This window comes from Sander lucioperca, chromosome 12 (genome assembly GCF_008315115.2).
Source record: "Sander lucioperca isolate FBNREF2018 chromosome 12, SLUC_FBN_1.2, whole genome shotgun sequence".
NCBI classification, from domain to species: domain Eukaryota; kingdom Metazoa; phylum Chordata; class Actinopteri; order Perciformes; family Percidae; genus Sander; species Sander lucioperca.
The window spans coordinates 7,672,407-7,691,187 of record NC_050184.1 but is presented as its reverse complement, the minus strand read 5'-3'; the positions used below and the strand labels follow the sequence as shown (position 1 = coordinate 7,691,187).

General features: G+C 40.0%; 1 protein-coding gene and 1 long non-coding RNA gene across 4 annotated transcripts in view; one reads left to right on the top strand and one right to left on the bottom strand.

The window, feature by feature from the left end:
- Positions 1-15,687, bottom strand: part of LOC116040682 (forkhead box protein J3-like) — a 67,559-nt gene extending 51,872 nt beyond the window's left edge. For 2 of the 3 annotated variants that reach the window (XM_031286224.2, XM_031286225.2), the window contains exons 1-3: positions 15,410-15,686; positions 3,825-3,948; positions 3,048-3,523 (exon numbers count right to left, since the gene is read on the bottom strand). In XM_031286224.2, the coding sequence (XP_031142084.1) occupies positions 3,048-3,407 (360 nt within the window). In that variant the 5' untranslated portion in view covers positions 3,408-3,523; positions 3,825-3,948; positions 15,410-15,686. Of the gene's footprint in view, positions 1-3,047; positions 3,588-3,824; positions 3,949-15,409 lie in introns of all 3 variants that reach the window. The other variant, XM_036007843.1, reaches the window with a different exon arrangement.
- Positions 265-18,005, top strand: LOC118496363. Its single transcript, XR_004898924.1, has 3 exons — positions 265-275; positions 16,289-16,294; positions 17,901-18,005. It is a non-coding gene; the product is annotated as an uncharacterized LOC118496363 (long non-coding RNA).
- Positions 18,006-18,781: the final 776 nt, after the last annotated feature.

The following is an 18,781-nucleotide window of genomic DNA, read 5'->3' as shown; positions in this document are numbered from 1 at the left end:
AGGTGGGAAACCAAGATTAGTGTCACAAATTTAGCATTCGACCAAATGTGAAGTGTGGTCATAAACTCCAAAACCCTTCTGTTCCTGAGTTATGGCATTGAATAATGGCCAGAAAAGAGTATTTGCAGAACATTTTACTGTTACAGTAAAGTTGACCTTTTACCTTTTGGATATAAAATGCAATCACTTCATCATTTTATTCTATTAGACATTTGTGTTAACTTTGTCAGAATTAGCGTAGGAATTCTTGATTTATGGCCAAAGAAACGTGTTTTGTGAGGTCACAGTGACCTTTGACCCCCAAATTCTTATCAGTTCATCCTTGAGCCAGATGTAATGAAATTCACTCCAGGCGTTCCTGAGATATCGTGGTCACAAGAACGGGACGGACGTGAGGTCACAATTACCTTGACCTTTGACCACCAAAATCTAATCAGTTTATCCTCGAGTCCAAGTCCCTCGATGTGCTCCTGAGATATCATGCTCACGAGAATGGGACGGACTGACGACCAGAAAACATTATTCCTTCTCGTCGGCGACAGCCGTGGCCGGAGGCATTATGTTTTCTGGTTATATTGGTTCTGGAAAATAATGTGGGTCTGATGCAACACTGTTTGCATTCCACTCCAGTATACTGTATCTCCATTCCTTTGCTTTCAAAACAGAAATGCTAGTCATGCATGTTGCACAAGATGAATTAAGGAATGTCAACAAGCTCCATCAAAAATGGCTTAAACATTTGTGTGCTACTTAATTTCATGTTTTTTGGGTTACGGATTCTAAACCTCCTCCACAGCTCCGGAGGAAGGTTTTCATTACTCCTCAGATGAAAAGAGCTCTCCATATTCATTTCCAGCTAAGACACAAAAATCTCACGACCTTGGAAAGCTACATGATTATACCAGCTAACTAGATTGGCTGTTTTATGCACTTGAAAGTGTGTGTGTGTGTGTGTGTGTGTGTGTGTGTGTGTGTCCTGGTTTCAACTCTGCGCTCCTGCGCTCTCACATTATCATACAGAGCAGACGGAGTGCGTGTGCTGGGTAGTAAAACTCTCCTCTGCTCTCTGACAGTCTCCTCTCTCTTCTCCAACTCTCCCCCACCCTCATCTCCTCTCCCTTGCTCAGCTCCCCGTGTGTAATCTGCAGACTACACACGTACACTGCCTACCTGAGTGGGAGTCTCTCTGTGGGTGTACAAGCTTGTGTGTGTGTGTGTACACGCATGTGTGGCAGAGGGTGAAGGAGACGGCAAACACAAAGGACCATGCATGAGGCGGTTTCCGAAAAGTCACGTGTTCGCCTTGAGTCGGTACATTCAGGAAACACAAATTTCAAAGTGTGTACTTGCAGACCATGTCTGCTGAACGTGGCAGCCAGACAATCTCTGTGTCTGCGTCCCACTGTTTACAGCTGACAGCAATCACCTGAACTGGAATGAACCAGACTTATGTAACTTTCCCTGCAACGGCCATGGCTGGTGTAGAACAAGCCCCACTGTTTTGAAGCAGGTCATCCAGAAAGCAAAAGTTTACAGCTTTTTCTCAAAGACTAACACAGAAATGTGTTTTACCTTGAAGTACTGCTTAATTTGTTCCTGTACATGCTACTAAAATGCAATACAACTTTGGGTTATGTATCTCACAACAAACTCTCTGCACTGAGATCATGGATTAATGCCAAAACATGTGAAATATAGCTACTTGAATGCAGACACACACACACAAATCAATGAATCCAGAGGTGTAATTATGGGATAATAAAACATCCTGGCACCCAAATACATCCAGCAGGAGAAGGCAGTCATGAGCTGCAGCGAGAGAAAGCCTGAATGGTCTTAATAACCCCTATCCTCTCTCTCCGAACAGAAAACAAATTGATTGAATCCTACATGCAGGTAAGAAGCTCTGCCAACCCAACCTGGCTTGTATCATAACCTTTTTGTCTCCATTTCTGGCATGCATCTCTGCTCAGGGAATGGTGTGTGGAAGATTATAGACGGGGAACAAACACAGGTTTGTGAAAGGGAAAGAAGAGAGGAGTTAGTGACTAAGAGAGGGTGGGATTGGTGGAGTGCAAGTGTTTGGGAGATGAAGATAGAAAGTGAAAGAGAGAAATAATGAGAAGAAGAAAAATGTCCCCGCTCCAGAAAGATGAATTGGTTGATAGTTTGCAGACAGCTTTTTCAATGTGTCAGTGGAAGGACTATATCCATCCCCTTCTTCACTAATAAGGTAGAGAATCTCCAAAACACAACCGTAGGGATCTATTAATTCGTCTCAAATAACACAGCTACCTTTCTGCTCATATTAGCCAGGATTTGCACAGCTGCATTTACATAAGGATTTAATAATGTCGTCTGACTGAGACGAAACGTCTCTGTCAATCATTCTTGGTTTACTAAAAGGTTTCTGTGCTCTTCGAGGCAACCACTGGATCAGATTTGTGCAGTTTGAGCATGAGCAATAGGGTTGAGGTTTGAAAGCATTTGATCAGTCCAGCATCAAATCCATTTGTTGACTCCAAATCTAGGTTTAGCTTTCAGGAAGCATGGGGATGCATATTTTATCATTCATCAGAATTAGATCATTTATATTATATATGCCTTCTATATCATTTTTTATAGATTATTAGTGTGTTTTCGCTTGTGGCTCGCGGAAAAAAACAGCCGAAATGATCACTTCTATGTAAACAGCACAATTGCTTAACATGGTTGTCTAAAGGAATCAGGCAGCGCTTCCCGTCGCTTTGTGGCCAATCGCGGTGCTTCAGCAGCCAGTGTGAACCCGGTATAGGATGACTTTAATATCTGTGAATCAAATTCCAAAAAGTAATTGTCGGCCTTTTACATAAGCTGACATCCTCAAATATTTTCTCCCACAGTGATTATGAGGAACCATAAGATCAGAGCTGGAGTGAACTTGGACCCATTTGGATCCACCAGGGTATTAGATATGTTGACACACAGACCTGAGACCAGCTATAAAAGCTTAACGCTAAAAAGCCAGACTCCATATCACATAGTTTCTCTCTTTTGTCTCGTCTTACCTTCCAGCCGCTGCCCGCCTCTCGGTAGTAGGGGAAGTTGTCACAGATCCACTGGTAGATCTCACTGAGGGTCATCCGTTTGCGTGGCGAGCCATTGATTGCAAAGGTGATCAGGCTGGCGTAGCTGTAGGGAGGTTTACCGTCTCTGTGCTGTGCAGCTTCCTCCTGGTCCAGCGTTGTTCCTGCGTCCAGATGGGCAATTTTCTTGGCAGGCCCGTGCCCGTGATGGTGACTGTGGTGGTGGTGTCCATGGTGGTGGCCGTGGTGGTGTCCCGCATCTGCCTTCTGGATGGCTGCCCTCATGCTGAGCTGGGGGAGCCAGTCCATTGAGGTCAGGCTACTCTCCAGCTCAGAGGTCATGGTGCTTGTAGGCCGAGGGGGTCAAAAGGAAAGGGTGAGAGGCTCAGCGACGTGGCGTATGGAGGATCTCCTGTTGGCTCACTGAATGGGTGCTGTGCAGCAGCCTTGGCTCAAGTCTGGAAGAGCAGGAGGTTTGTTTACTACGCCTATTCATCTCCTTTTGCTGGAGCAGAAAGCACACTTGGCAGAGACACACAGATATTAACTCGCCATGACTTTCCACCTACAGCGTAGCTTGGTATAATGGAAAACTAAATATTTTGGCATGTTCATCACTTGGTCTTTAACACTGCACATAAACATGATCTGCACTGTGAGCTATAAATAAGAAAACTTTAATCAAACAGTTGTATAACATTAATTGAACAGTAAAAAGCATAGCAGTATGGGAAAATAGGTATGAGTTAAGTGTCTTACTCTTCCCATTCCTTTCCATCTTTCTTTGGGCCAAAGCATCTGGGGAAGTAACCAAAGTGAGAGGTAGAGTCCTTCCCTCGTGCATGTTCACAAGTTCTTCATTTAGCCACCGCGATGGCCGCTGCTGCAACGCACAAACACAAAACCACACAAGACGGTGAGCTTGCACTGCCAGACAGCCTTCATAAAGATATTAATATCGCACAGCCGCTCAACTGGCCTCGGCATCTGTCCAACCCGATTAAAACTCTTCTCTCTTTCTCTCACTGTTTTCTGTCTGTCTATCTGGATTGCCTCTCACTCTCGTTCTCTCCAAAGTGGAAATGGCAATTGGATCTGCAGAGTGACTAAAAGCTGGGGAATTGTTTTCACAAGTGCCTGCCAAATGGGGGGAACAGCTCGGGAGGAATTCCAATCCTCTAGAGGAGCCGAAAGGCTCGTCGCCTTCCCTCTCTGTGTAACCCCCCCCCACCAACACTGTGTTCCTATTCTCTGACTCTAGACTCTCCTGTCAAGTCCATGACCACCCACCCCCCATACCCTACTCCCCCAGCATCTCAGATCCTGTTCAGACAGACACAAACAATGAAAAAAACTCAAGAAGCCCCAACATTTTAATTTGGTAGCTATTTTTAGAGCGGCGCTGAACTTAAAAATGTGTCCTGTGCAAGTAGGATAGGAACTTCTTTTTGTTAGTTTTTTGGTGGTGGGGGCTTTTGCAAATACTTTTATCATGAGTCAGGAAGAAACAACAAAGACAATCGCATTTGGTGCATAAGAGAGAAAATACCATTGTTCTGTACTTTACTCACTGAACATTCGTAGATTTGTCACTCCTGGACTGAGAATGTCATGTAACAGTTACTCATCACTGGAGTGAAGATGTTGCATTCAGACCACACTATGATTCAACAAAGAAAATTGCCTTGTTTGGTGCTTGGTGCTTTTGGATGATAAAAGCCCTACATTCTGCGAAATGCAGGAAACCTACGAGTTTTACAAAAGAGTTACGGAGTGGACCAATGCCAGTGAATAGTTAACGACGGCTGGATGGATTTAGCCTCCTAAGGATACAGAAATCTACATCTAAACCTTCATCTACCATCCCATGCAGTAACCTTCGCTTGTCCTAGAACAACAAAGAGCATGTTGGCCCACGCATTTTCCATTCATGTTCACTGTATATAATCAAGGTGGGAGAAATTCAATGAGCCGGCCTACCAGGAGCAACATAAACCCCTGTCTCTCTTTCCACCAATCCCCCTGGAGAGCCCGATACACCAGGATGAAGAAGAAGAAGGGAAGTACTCAGCTCCCGCAAAAACCTTGCTTAATTACAAGTAGAAAAAAACAAATGTTTAGCAGCAGACTTATCAAGCCAAACAACCCAGGCAGTGGGACTACGGGAAGGAAAGAGGAACAGAGAGACGAGATATGCCCGATGAGGCCTCTTGCACAACACCACCCCCATCTCCTCCTCAAGGCCCTGCCACTGTGGGAGAAGTCATAGCCAACCCCCCTCTTCCAAATCCCAGGAAGCCATCTTAATTAGTGCAACTTTCTTTTCTTCTTCTTTTTTTTTTTTTTTTTTCTTTCGCTGAAGGGAAGGTAGCATTGCTAGTTGCAGTGGTGGTGGGTAGGTGGGGATGGGGGTGGCGACACACAAGACACAGAACAACAAGTACTTATTTTCCCCTCATTAAAAAGGAGGCTCAGGCTGCAAATCAGTCTGCCACAAGCCCTGACCTGCTGTGCTGCCGTGGCTGTTGTTGCTGAGATGTTTGGGAGCGTGGGTTGGCTGCATGGCGGCACGGTGTAGCTTCGCACTGCTAGCCTGGTGAGGCATTGGGATGATGAGTAATAGAAGAGAGCGGAAAGAGGGGCATGACTTGGCTTCTAGGGAGAGGGGCCCTGCTGGGTGGGTAGACGCAACCAATTACCTAGTCGACTCAGTCAACTGGTCCCACAGTGACTGGGCTAACCTCAGCACTGTGCCTTTTGTTTCTGATATCTGCTATGGTTCACATCAGCCTCAGAGGCCCACATGGTTTCAGGGGAGAAAAATGATCACTGCAGAGAAGACAGCTTTCAGTATTATATCTCTGCTTATCTTAGGGCTATCCGTTTTCTATAGAAATGCATTGTATTGTATTGTATGCATATATGCTGAGTGCTAAACTCACATATCTCATCTCAGGTAACTGTTCATTAATATCTGAGTGTACTGAAACAGCAATATGTGAGAGAGAGAGGAAATGAACCCTTCTGTCTTTGTTGATGTTCCGTCAGGCAAAATCCTGCATTTTAGGGCTACACATTTGGACTGGCAACATCCATACAGTCTATTGGTATTAATGCAATTACTTCTACTAACAGCATCCTCAGGTTTAGATCCATATCACAAGTGCCTATGATGTCTTTTTTTACTGTTTATTAAATGCAGGTCTCACTTTGAACACTATACTTTTATAGTTAAAGTGCTCATATTATGCTCATTTTCAGGTTCATAATTGTATTTAGAGGTTGTACCAGAATAGGTTTATGTGGTTTAATTTTCGGAGAACACCATATTTTTGTTGTACTACACATTGCTGCAGCTCCTCTTTTCACCCTGTGTGTTGAGCTCTCTGTTTTAGCTACAGAGTGAGGCATCGCACTTCTGTTCCATCTTTGTTGGGAGTGGCACATGCACAGTAAGTGCTGCTAGCTAGTCTGAGGGAGTGCCATGCTAGCAGCTAGTCGAGCATTATAACGTGTGTTACAAAGTGACGCACGTTCGTCACGGAAGTAAAGGCTGGACTACAATAGAGCTGTTTGGAGCAGTTTGTGAACAGTGTTTTCTGTTGGAGATGGTAAGTCCATTTGGGGTGGACTTTGGGCTTCACTTTGTAAACCTATAACATGCACAAAAAGATATATAACACTATGGGCCCTATTTTAACGATCTGAAGCGCAAGTATCAAACGCCAAACGCAAGTAGCTTTGTGGGCAGATCTTGGGCGCTGTTGCTATTATACTGGCGGGATAAATGACTCTTGCGCCAGACGCAAATCTAAAATGGGTTGGTCTGAAGTAGCTACATTACTCATAGGTGTGGTTTGGGCATAAAGTGCAATAAACCAATCAGAGCATTATCTCACATTCCGTTTAAAAGCAGGCGCGCTTGTTCCATGGCGTATTGCTATTATAATGGCAGATTTGCTAGGCGCACGCTCTTAATACATCCATGGGCGCACACCAGGAGTGGTTTACAGCCGAGGAGACCAACGCTTGCTATTGATTTTTCTTTTTGACAAAATGTAAGTAAAGAAATGTCACAAAAACATACTTTCCGATGTTTTGTGCTCACTCTCACTGAATCACGAGGTTATGAATGCATGGTGATATTTTTGCAATGTAGTCTAACATTAGACCGAGATTACCACTATAGACGATGCAGCTCTTCTGTCTCTCCTCTCCCGTGCTGCTGCTGGGGCATTTGGGTTAAGTGGCATCGGCATATGCAGTTCAACACACATCTCCTTAAGTCCTCTAATATTTCCTCATTTATGTCATCAACACATCCATAATTCATGGAAATGTTGTGTAAAACAAGGTCATATTTTTCCTTGTATATATGTATGGTTTGCAAATGGGTCCGTGAGATGAGAGAAGCAAAGTGTATGCGCGGTGTGCACACTCTACATTACGGCCAAGCATGCGCCCTTAAAATAGCATCTGAATAACGCGCCACTGACTTTAGACTAGGTTTTTCCTGGTCTGTGGCAGAATTGTTTTCTGAAACTGCAAAATAGCACTAGGGAACGTTTGCGCCGAAATACGCCTCCTCTCTTTGCTAAACCGCCCCCGGGAGTGCAAGTTCATTCCCTAATTTACCGACGTGAGTCTGTGGAGGGAAAAGTCCGCTGTGCGTCGGGTGCAAAATAGGAATGATACATGCGTCAGTGTACAAAGTCAATTGCGCTGGATGCAAGATAGGGCCCTATAAAGGAAAGGGGAAAAGCCAAAAAGCATAATATGAGCACTTTAACTTAATAATAATAATTGAGTTTAATGCAGATTTATTTAAACTAAATTTCATTACAGTTCAGAAAACGGTCCCTGAAAGTTGATCTCCTTGCTGCAGGGCAGGAGAGTACTAATTGTAATGCAGTGATTGGGGGCTCATACAACCCCACAAGATTCCACTGTGAATCATTGATCAGGAAAAAAACTTCACCAACCAGACAAATTTCAAAGAGCTGAAGTTGAATAGAAAATAAAGGCAGAAAAGAGGGTATATACTGGCAGCTGATCATACATATGTAGGAGTGTTTGATTAAATAGCTTGAATGCTTGTAGTATAAATGTGCATGGGAACATACATTTTCAGCGATAGACATTTGGCTAACATTAGTAGGTATCAAAAAGCACGTACAAGTTAACTTTGGTACGTTAAAGCAACACTATGTAACTTTTAGCTGCAGCTGTAGTTCCAATGAGACAACCTGTAGGGGAACGAAGCGGGAAAAGTTACATAGTGTTGCTTTAAAGGTTGTGAGCTATTACCTAGCACTCCCAGAAAAGATTACAAGCATTAATATGAAAAGAGGAGCATTGATTTGGATGTTTATGAACAAAATCTTTCTTCCCCAAAGAATTTAAATACATCACTCTCTGCACTGTGGATGGAGCTTTCATGACTGGGAACATTGTCCCTTTAAAAGAGTTGAGGGTCTGTGTGTGTGATTGAATGTATTCACCAATTAGACTTTGTAGCTCAGCTGTATGCATCACTAACAGCTAACAGTCCCCCGCTGCTAGCAGGCTTTTAGACTAGAGAGAGGCTTTACAGTTCTGCATTTTAATAGAGAACTTTGAATGGAGTGACGGGGGATGGGTGAGAGAAGGGGGGAGGGAGCCAAAAGAAAGAGGCATCAAAATATTTTCAGAGGAAAATGAAGTAATGACAAAATACCCACCTGGAGCGTGCAGAGTAGAGGAGGTTTCTGGCAAAAACTGCCTTGGCAACGGTAAGGCTAATGTGTCAAAAGAAAGTCTGTAAGCATACTGAGCGCTGTCATGTCTAAGAGTGTGGGCCATTCAAAGGAAGGAGGAAAAGGTCCAAAAAGCAGTATTGAACGTCTTAATTACTTTCTGCTTCAGCGCCAGAAAACATACCCGTGAAAAGGTTCAATTATAAAATATCAAGGAAAATCAGCTGTCCTTATGGTGGCGCCTTGCTCTCTCAATGGAGCCGGGTTAGGCAATCATCGTTTGATACTGTCTACTTATTCTCAAGAGAGACCTCGGAGACCTGGAGAGGCATCGATGTAATGCAGAGTTTCAAACTGAGATATACTGTACGGCCTTACTACTTTAAGTGAGTGGTCAGGCAAACTAATGCTTGAAAAGAAACATAAGGTTGGGAGTAATACAGAGAGAGAGGACAATAATTTATCCCTGACAGAACAGCACTTTAATCACTGGGTTCTGAAAACTGATCGCTGGCCCATGTCAACCAAGTCAATCAAATGACATCTCAAATGAAACAGAACTTAACAATTAACAAAATTTTTAATCAGGTCTGAAAGAACATCTGATTGAAAGAAGGTAAGGAAATCAGTAGGTTCCACTGAATCCCCAAAGGCCTCGAGTAAAAATATTTAGCTCACTAAGCCCACACAGACACTTGAAAAACATCTGCCAAGGTAGAGGGAGTTAGCGACCCAGAAGACTTACCACTGCCGACTAGGAAAAAGCTATCACAATTCTAGATTCTGACAACGGCAAGTTAAAAAGGCATATTTTGTCATAAATAAAACATAGGAGTGCAGCATTCTGGCAAACTCCCCCAACTAAAGGTCCCAAGAGAGAGATGGGATGCTGTTTGTGAACTCACGCTTTGCACAGTAAAGGGGGCTATAGCACTGCGTCACCACGACTCAAACTACATTCCCACATCCAGCCCTATTCAGCAAGGACTAGTCCTCTTTAAAAATTCATTAATTTACAGCAAAAAATAGATTAAAGCACCCAACTGTACCAACCTAAAAAGTTTGGCTTGTGAATAGCATTAATAATGGAAGCAAGCATCCAAAACCTAGAGGCCCTGGCTCAGAGGCATGGCTTAGGTTTTGTTGCGCTTTATAATGGAGAGTAATTTACATTTTTTAGAAGTATAACAGCTTTTTGATGCTTGTTTATAATAACATTGTTTTACATGCAAATTGGCTAACAATTGTTACTCATTAAAACATAACCAGGAGAGTGCAACAACACTCTCAGCTTGCGTAAGACACAGGCTCTACATCAGGTTCACAACGGAGGCTTTGCACTGAACTCTTGTTGCTTGAAGCACCGCTGCCGAGTTCAATCCAAATGACAGCCCTTTAAAAGTGATCATCCCCCATTTTATCTTTCACATCTTTCTCTTTCAAATCATTGCAACGCTTTCCTAACAGAATCAAAGAGGATTTTGACAAGATAAAAGGATTTGCTGCATTTGAATCCAAAATGATGTGTACTTTCCTGGGGACAAGACAAAAATCACACCGACTGGGAGCACTCAGGGAACTAAAAGGTACTTAAAAGGAGATTAAGTCTGCTCTAATGCATTCGCCTTACCAGCCTGAAGATTTAGCTGAGGTACAGGTATATAGGTATATCAATAACGAAGGAACAGCTGATTGGGGCTGAAGGATCCACATCCACTCACTTGCAGGGCTCCGGTAATTACTTCTAATATCCGGTCATTTCAATAATCACTTTGTCTAAATGATGATTTAAACAGCTGATTATAAGTTTAAAAAATGGCCTATTGACCTTGTAGTTGACTGATAATAACAGAGGCAGATTAGAGGGCTTCTAGCTATAGCAAATGAGACCTCTTCCTCACCTATTTTAATAGCTATGACAAAATCTTTGAGCATGGCATACCAACAGCCGCTCTGGCGGAAGTGTTCACAATAAACAGTAGAAGACGAAGATGTTTGCAGGCATCAATCCAAGTGAAGAGAGTGGGTGTTGGTATTTGCTAAAAGCATATTCTTGCTTAGTAAGTCCTTAAGTAAACAGATCTTCTTTCCCAGGTTAAACGCAGATTCTGTGTAATGGCAGCGGTATGAAAGGTCTGTTTACAGGGATCATTACTGTGGACTCAGACAGACAAACACTTTCTGAAGAGCACATCAAAGTGATGGGTTTGTACTTATGAGCTGTAAAAAAAAAAAAAAAATACTTCTTAATGATACATGCTAATGCTAAATCATGCTGGGGTTTTTCAATAAAATGAACTTTGTGAAAACTGGATTAACACAGGATACTGTGATCGTGTTTTGATTCTATATGTACTTAAACAAATATCTATTACTATATTTTTTTTCTCCAAAAATGTAAATACATATAAAACTGTATATTTAGTTTACAGACATTAGCTGCTTAACAAAGCACATTATGTCATAATTTGGGTTCAGTGTCTACTCCATCATGTTTTAATTGGGTAGCAACTCATTCTTGGCAGACACTGAGAAAAATGACTGGCTTCCCAACATTACTTATGAAGTCAAACAAAAAGAATATATTACATCATAATAAGGCATAACCTGCCACTTAATGTAAATAAAACAAAAGAAATGATTTTTGACCCCAGGTCTATAGAAGATCAATGCACACTTCAAACTGAAGGAGTACTTGTTGAGCAGGTAACAACATATAAGTATTTAGGCATACAATTAGACTGTCAGTTGCAGTGGTCCCATCAAGTGGAGTATGTTGGCTCAAAGATATGTCAGCGTCTATATTTTTTTAAGACGACTTAGAGTTCATGGAGTGGACAAAGATATCATGCTACTGTTTTACAAGGCAGCCATTGAATCTATTGTTCGTTATTGCATTATGGCTTGGTTCGGTAACCTGTCCGTTAAATTAAAATCACAGCTCCAAAACTTGATAAAAAGGGCTGGAAAAATAATTGGCCAATTGCCACCAACTCCTCTTCAGGGGCTCTTCGAAGAGGCGGTGAGGAAACAGGGTCTCAAAATCACCCACGACCCAAATCAGGTACAGGTTACCAAACTGCAAGCTCAATTATAAATTATAAATTCTAATTTGTGCCGCTTTCAATCAAATTAATGAATAATAAGAGATAAGATTTGGGTGTGTATTGGCTGCAGTGATGTATGTGTGACTAATACTACTAAATAATATTTGTGGTACTTACCATTATGGTTATAGGATGTGCAATGCCTGAGGGTACTGGTGTAATATTTTATATATATATATATATATATATATATATATATATATATATGCTATGTTATATTTGATATGGTATTATGCAATTGGGCATTGTGCAATACAGAAGTTATTGACCACAGCATGAGTTAACGGGAAATGTGCAATCGTTATCAAAATTAAGTGCAATACGAGGGGGAGGATGTGTTGTGGGTTCTCTTCTGTTCTTCTGTGATTGTGAGGAGGTAGGGGGGTATTGTGTGAGGTTCATTAGATGTTCATTGAAGCATTGGATGAGATAATGCATTATTACGTTTCTATGTAGGTTAACTGTATGTTTATTGTGTGTTTATGTGCGATGTGTCGCCATTTCATTTCTCTCGAATGCCCAAGATGAATTTCTCCTATCGGAGACAATAAAGGTTTATCTTATCTTAATAAATATGCAGGAAGACAACATAAAATCTCGACAGCCATAACTGATTCATATACCAGTGTAAAAGGGTTAAAACTTGATTTTACTTTAATTTTGTATTTGAGAATTGTATTCATTATTTAATAATTGTTTACAATTTGTCAATCTTATCTCACTGAGCAGCCTTAGCTATTTTTATTTACCGACATCTCCTGTGCTAATTTAGTTCCTATAGCCCACCTTCGCAGTGTTGCTTTGCATTGATGTGGCAACTTGTGTGGTGCTATTTTACTGTTTTCTTTGATACAGTAATAATTAAAAAAAGACTGTTGTAACATTTAATGCACATTGTTTAACAATGGTAGTATTATGTTACGCCAATGTTTTTAAGTTATTTTAACAGCTAACAGTTTTGTAGACACTTCCATTTCACCGTTGGAGTTCGCTAAGCGTCATTCCTTGCTCAAAGGGCCACCTTTTTTACATGTGACTCGCGTATCCCTGTCGAGATTTTGGCAGCTATTTCTCTGTGTAAATTCTGTTGTTATGTAAATCTAGGTCCAGATGTGCAGGGACCGACCTGGAGAAATATGTGTGTGTTGTATTGTCTTCCTGCAGGTATGTGCTCCATGGTAATTGTAATTATGTTGTTGCCTATGTTTAGTGGCTTAACTCTACGTATCTTATTACACTGGATTACATTTTCTATATTTTTCATGGTTTTACTTTACTTTTTTTGAGAGAGACAGTTAAGTTTTTGTTATATTGATATAAGAAAAAAAGGTTTCATAGTCAGTTTTAAAAGCTCTCAGCTAATACTTTTCTAACATAAGGAAACATACTGGCTAAGCCTCATGTCAAAGTTAGTATTTTGTTAAAGTTGTATTGCTTGAGACATTATAAAGAAGTTTGCTCAGAGTACTGCTTTGCATTGATGATCCAGATGTGCAGTGGCCAACCTGGAGGCAATATCTGTATGTGAGTTGGTCTGGCAGACAATGGAATAAATGGTGGAAAATGGTCCTCCGAGTCTTTCTCATCTATGCCCAACTAACATCTGTTACACGGGCACATGGAGTTCATCTTTATCAAAGAAACTCAAATGCAAGAGTATCCACAAATAACCCTTAATTCAACTTTCAAAAAGTCATCACTACACTCGTTTCTAAGCATTGCATTTGCTGACATTGACGATAATTACAACGACCTTTCCGATGATAAAACAGAAATCAGTAAAACATTATGAGGGTTCCTTCTCTTCACGTTTCATGCGATTCTGCATAACGTTTTAATGAGGCATTTAGGTCTATGAGTGATCTACTCAGAAAGTCTACAATGGCAATCAGCAGTGAGTGTGGCAGCTGTTCGGCAATTAAAAAGCCAAATTACCCTCAATCAACACCATTTACAAGCGCAAGTAAATCTCAGAGCAAATAATGATGAGAGAAATCTGTTCAGACAGCTCTCATCTTGATAGGAATTAGAGGCGCATCCAAATCAGGAACAGGGTACTTTCTCAAACGTTCTCTCAGTCTGTCGCCCACACACACACACACACACACATACACACACACACACACACACACACACACACACACACACACTCCCCTTGTCTGTGTGTTTTTTTGAAGAGAAGAAAATATATAGTATTGGCTGGCTCTCCCTACTGCAGCATGATGAAAGATAATGACTCTTTTACAGTATGAGATGGTCACCGTTCATGGTAAGGTTATAGGCTCTTTATGGAAAGAGTCTGCAGCGATCCATTTGAGGCAGCCTATGGAAAATAAATCCATAGTGGATGAGCATACTGCACCATCACCTAACTTAGTGTAAAAAGGCAACTAAAAGTGACCTGCACTGTTAAAAAAAAAAAAAAAAAAAAAAACAGGTGCTCAAGGGCAGTTATGGCAAATTACCATATCTTCTGTCTGCATCAGGTAAACTAAGATGTTTTCACAAAAAGATGTGTCATTTAGTGCTATCTGTATCTAATATAAAGCACATGTTAATGTCAATTCTGTAAATTATGTTAACTTTCAACAAAATGTTAACACGAGTGGTGTAAAACTGACTTGGTATTTTAAGTCTTAATACTTTATATCTTAATAAATTGCATAAACTAAACATGGGAAGCAACTCAAAATGACCATCCTTTACAAACTGTGCTGACTGATAACCATGAAACATGAAATGATGCATACTTGCATAATAATATGCATGCCAACATAGTGTACATCCATACAGTACATGCATGGGAATACTGTAAATGTCTATATACATGCACACATACACAAGTAAACAAAAAGAAATCAACACTTACGGTATATATATATATATATATATATATATATATATATATATATATAAATAAACCTATATAAAATATGTTATACTGTGAAACAAATTTAGAGTTAGATCTTATGAATCCCCTGAACTGACTTATTTTTCCTTCGGTTACTACCTTTCCTTACAACCATCGAGTTCATGCGTTTTAAACGTTGTAGTTGATACACTATACTTTAAAGCTAATTTTGCCTCTCCATACAGTTACGTTGCTACTAATAGGGACTCTGAGCTTGGATTGTTGCTCGGTCAGGCTAAAAGCTTCCACTGGTATTACTTCAAAAATGTTTTCAGCTGTGCAAGGCACTGTCTTGCACACTAATGATGGTTCTATTAAACACCACTTCCTTCACTTCCTTCCAGTTACCTGGCAGCCCCACTAGCTGCATGGTAGACTATTATTGGAAACTTAAAATAAGTTGACTTTATCTGACGGACATTCGGGATATAGACAAATGCTACAGTGTCTGTATGCATACATTCTGTGACAGGCAGAGAACTTGTCAGCCAGTCATTAAGTAAAAACACTTATTTCCCAGTAGGCTATATCACTATTTGTCACAAACATTCATGACTAACATTCAAACATTGTTCTGCACAGACTACTCACCGTCGTAGGTGAATATGAACCGGTTCAATTTTTTTGTAACGTTACTCTGGTTCAGAAGCTCCAGACGCCTATTCTGCACTTGGAAATTCCACTCGAAGACAAAAGCCTCGGCGCTGTCACTAGGCTGCATGCACGGTGCTCTGCAGGCGTCAAACTGACCGCTGCTGTGGTCATTCGAAAGTCATGACGGACGGACTCGAATTCGCATTTGCGCTCAACAATATGAAGATCCCGGCTCTCTGTGCTCCGTTCTGCTGCTAAACCACCGGAACTACTTCCAACGCCAGCCGGAGCACGTTGAAGATAAATTCATGCACCACAATAGGAAAAATGAAATCACATCCACTTAACTAGTTCCCAATTTCAATATGAATGAGATTCTTCCAGGACACACACCGACCTACTATAATTATGTCTAGCATAAAGCCTAACTATAACAACTAAAAATAAAAAGTGTGACATTATTATCATGTTGTGACATGATATGTATCATATTAGGTTTTTATCTCTGTTAAGTAATCACCATAATAATAATAAAAATAATAATAATTATTATTATTATTATTATTATTATTATTATTATTATTAATAAAACATGGCAGTGATTTTGACTGTTTCGCTAGGGGTAAAACACTGTCAGACACCAAAAACACAGAATTATTGTGAAACATGCGTTCAATAACAATATTAACACACTTGTCAAAGTGCAACAAAACATTTGCTGCAAATAGTGGCATTTAGTGGCACCTAATAGGCTATTATATTGTTCTGTTATTCACCAACAAAATGAGGGGCTTTGTGGTGTATTATCTGTTACAACTGAGGTATTTCTCAGTTAGGATGCATGCCTGTAATTTGTTGATTAAATGCAGGGAGAAGCTTAATGTGAAGCACAGCGCACCCACCTGGACAGACATCAGCAGAGCACCTTGTTGAAGCTGAAGATTTCTGGCCAGAGCAAAGAGAGAGATTTGGCATTTTTAACTCATCACTTCACACATTCTCAAGGATATGTGTGATATATATGTATATTCAAATGTATGGTCCCACCCTGGCTACTTTTGCTGCAGTAGCCTACTGACTTTGCTGGTGTTTCAGTTATTTGGGTTGAACATTGAAAATGATTGCCCAAAACATGGATTTTAAACCCAGAAGACATACAATACTAAAATATGTGCGTGAGTTGTGTTCATGCAACCACACTGTTCTCTAGAGACCTATTTTATACAGTCTATGCTAACATACAACCAATGTAACGTCATGTAAATTCTATGTTTTGCGTCTAACTGTTGGATCTAAATACACATTCTCAGTGACATTTGTATCTAAAAGTCACACCGTTTTTTCCCCTCAGCATTGAATATACCCTCAACGTTCTTGACTGGGATATTAACCACTAAATATAGGCTATGTAGAACTCAATTCTGAGAATTAAAAGTAGAGTCAACAAAGGCATCTTTTGTAATAAGGAGCTGCTGCAGCGTCACTGTCAACAACAGCTTTATCTGTTACGGCACTTCATGGTAGTTTCCTTACCAACAGCTTTTACTTCTGTGTTAGGCTATACATTGTTAACTAACTGGAAGTAGCAGTATATACGTAAATGCATGTAAGAGAGAGGAAAGACATGCAGACACAGTAGGCTTCTACATTTTGCTTGGCATGTGTACAAATCCCCCTAACACTTAGCTCCATAGCTGTTTGCTGTTACCATACAGCTAACTCCATAATCCCATCATAAAGCCTGTAATTTGCATGTATCCAGATAAGATGAGTGAAACAATTCACTCAATAATAAAAAGTCAGAATGTAGAGACATAGTTTTTTGAAATGCCTCTTTGTGTCTTATGTAAACCACTTTGAATTGATATGTGATTGAACAATGCTATACAAATAAACTTAAAATGTTTAGGATTGTTTTGATGCTGGCAAGAAGAGCATATAGATAGATAGATTGATAGGTACTTTATTCATCCCGAAGGAAATTTTACGATCCAGTAGCTTAGACAACCTTAACACAACAAACGCATATACACACATATATCACACATACATAAGAATAAAAATAAAAATAAAAATCACGCACAGAAATGCAATGACCATGATTTTTTATTTTTTTATTTAACCTTTATTTTAACCAGGTTAGTCTCATTGAGATATAAAATGATAAGGTGCTATGGTAGACTGTGTGCAATGGTGATAGTGCAAAAGTGAACAGTGCAGGGATTGAACAGTGCAGTAGAGTATTATTAAATATTAACTATGACTATGAAATATTAACATAATAACATATTAACTGACTGATTGAATAAGAATAAGAACAATATATAACAGGGAATACGTTATAAGATGTAGTTGTTATGACCACAGTCCAGATTGTGTAATATGAAATGTAATATGAAAAGCTCTTCTTGCCAGCATCAAAACCGATCTCCAAATCTCCAATCCGATATCCATAGATATTTGGCTTGGCTTGACTAAATAACAGCAGTTTTGCTTATTGTTACTTCACTTCGATGTTTGAGCTTCAATGTGCAGAATGATGTATGTTCAGAGTTTGACACTAGAAGGCTGTTCTCACATGTTTCTGCTGTAGGGGGTAAGTTTCTCTGTGTTCATCTTAAATATGACTTTATAACAAGCATGATTTTGTGACATCAAAACTAGTTTGGAAACCACCAATTGTGGTCCAGCATGTAACTTAGACAAGTGTGTAGTGTGGAAACATCCAGTGCACATACAAAGAATGGAATTTTCAGTGAAGTTACAGTTAAACTTTTGAAATTTGAAAATAATTTAAACAAGGTAATTGAACTTTTGTGGGAAAATCATGTCAGATGTATTATTAATATTAAATGTCTTAATGTCTGAATGGGAATCTCAAACTCCCTTTTCCAGCTGTCAAAACAACTACAAGTACATTTCTGATCAGCATTCTTCTAATATACATTTTTTCCCTAATCTTTTAACATCACTACATTGTCAGACAAATGATGTGTTTTTGTCTATGAGCTTGGTCACATGGCTCCAGTCCCACTTTATCAGCTTTAGGCTTAGAAACAACTCAATGCTGCACTCGTCTGGATGGTGGAGATGCTTGAAATTGCAAATATTTCTCATTGAATTGGAGGATTTTCAAAGCAGCAATAAACAGTGCTAAAATTGTTCTTCATGAATATCATACTTTGGCTGAAATAGACTGTAAATATGAAAACTGCTCTTAACAACAACAACAACAACAACAACAACAACAACAACAACAACAACAACAACAACAGTACGAAAATATCTAAAATTATAAATAACAATTAGATTATGTTAATAACAAATATGTAAGCCTAAATATAAGCCATGAGTTGTCTTAACCTTTCA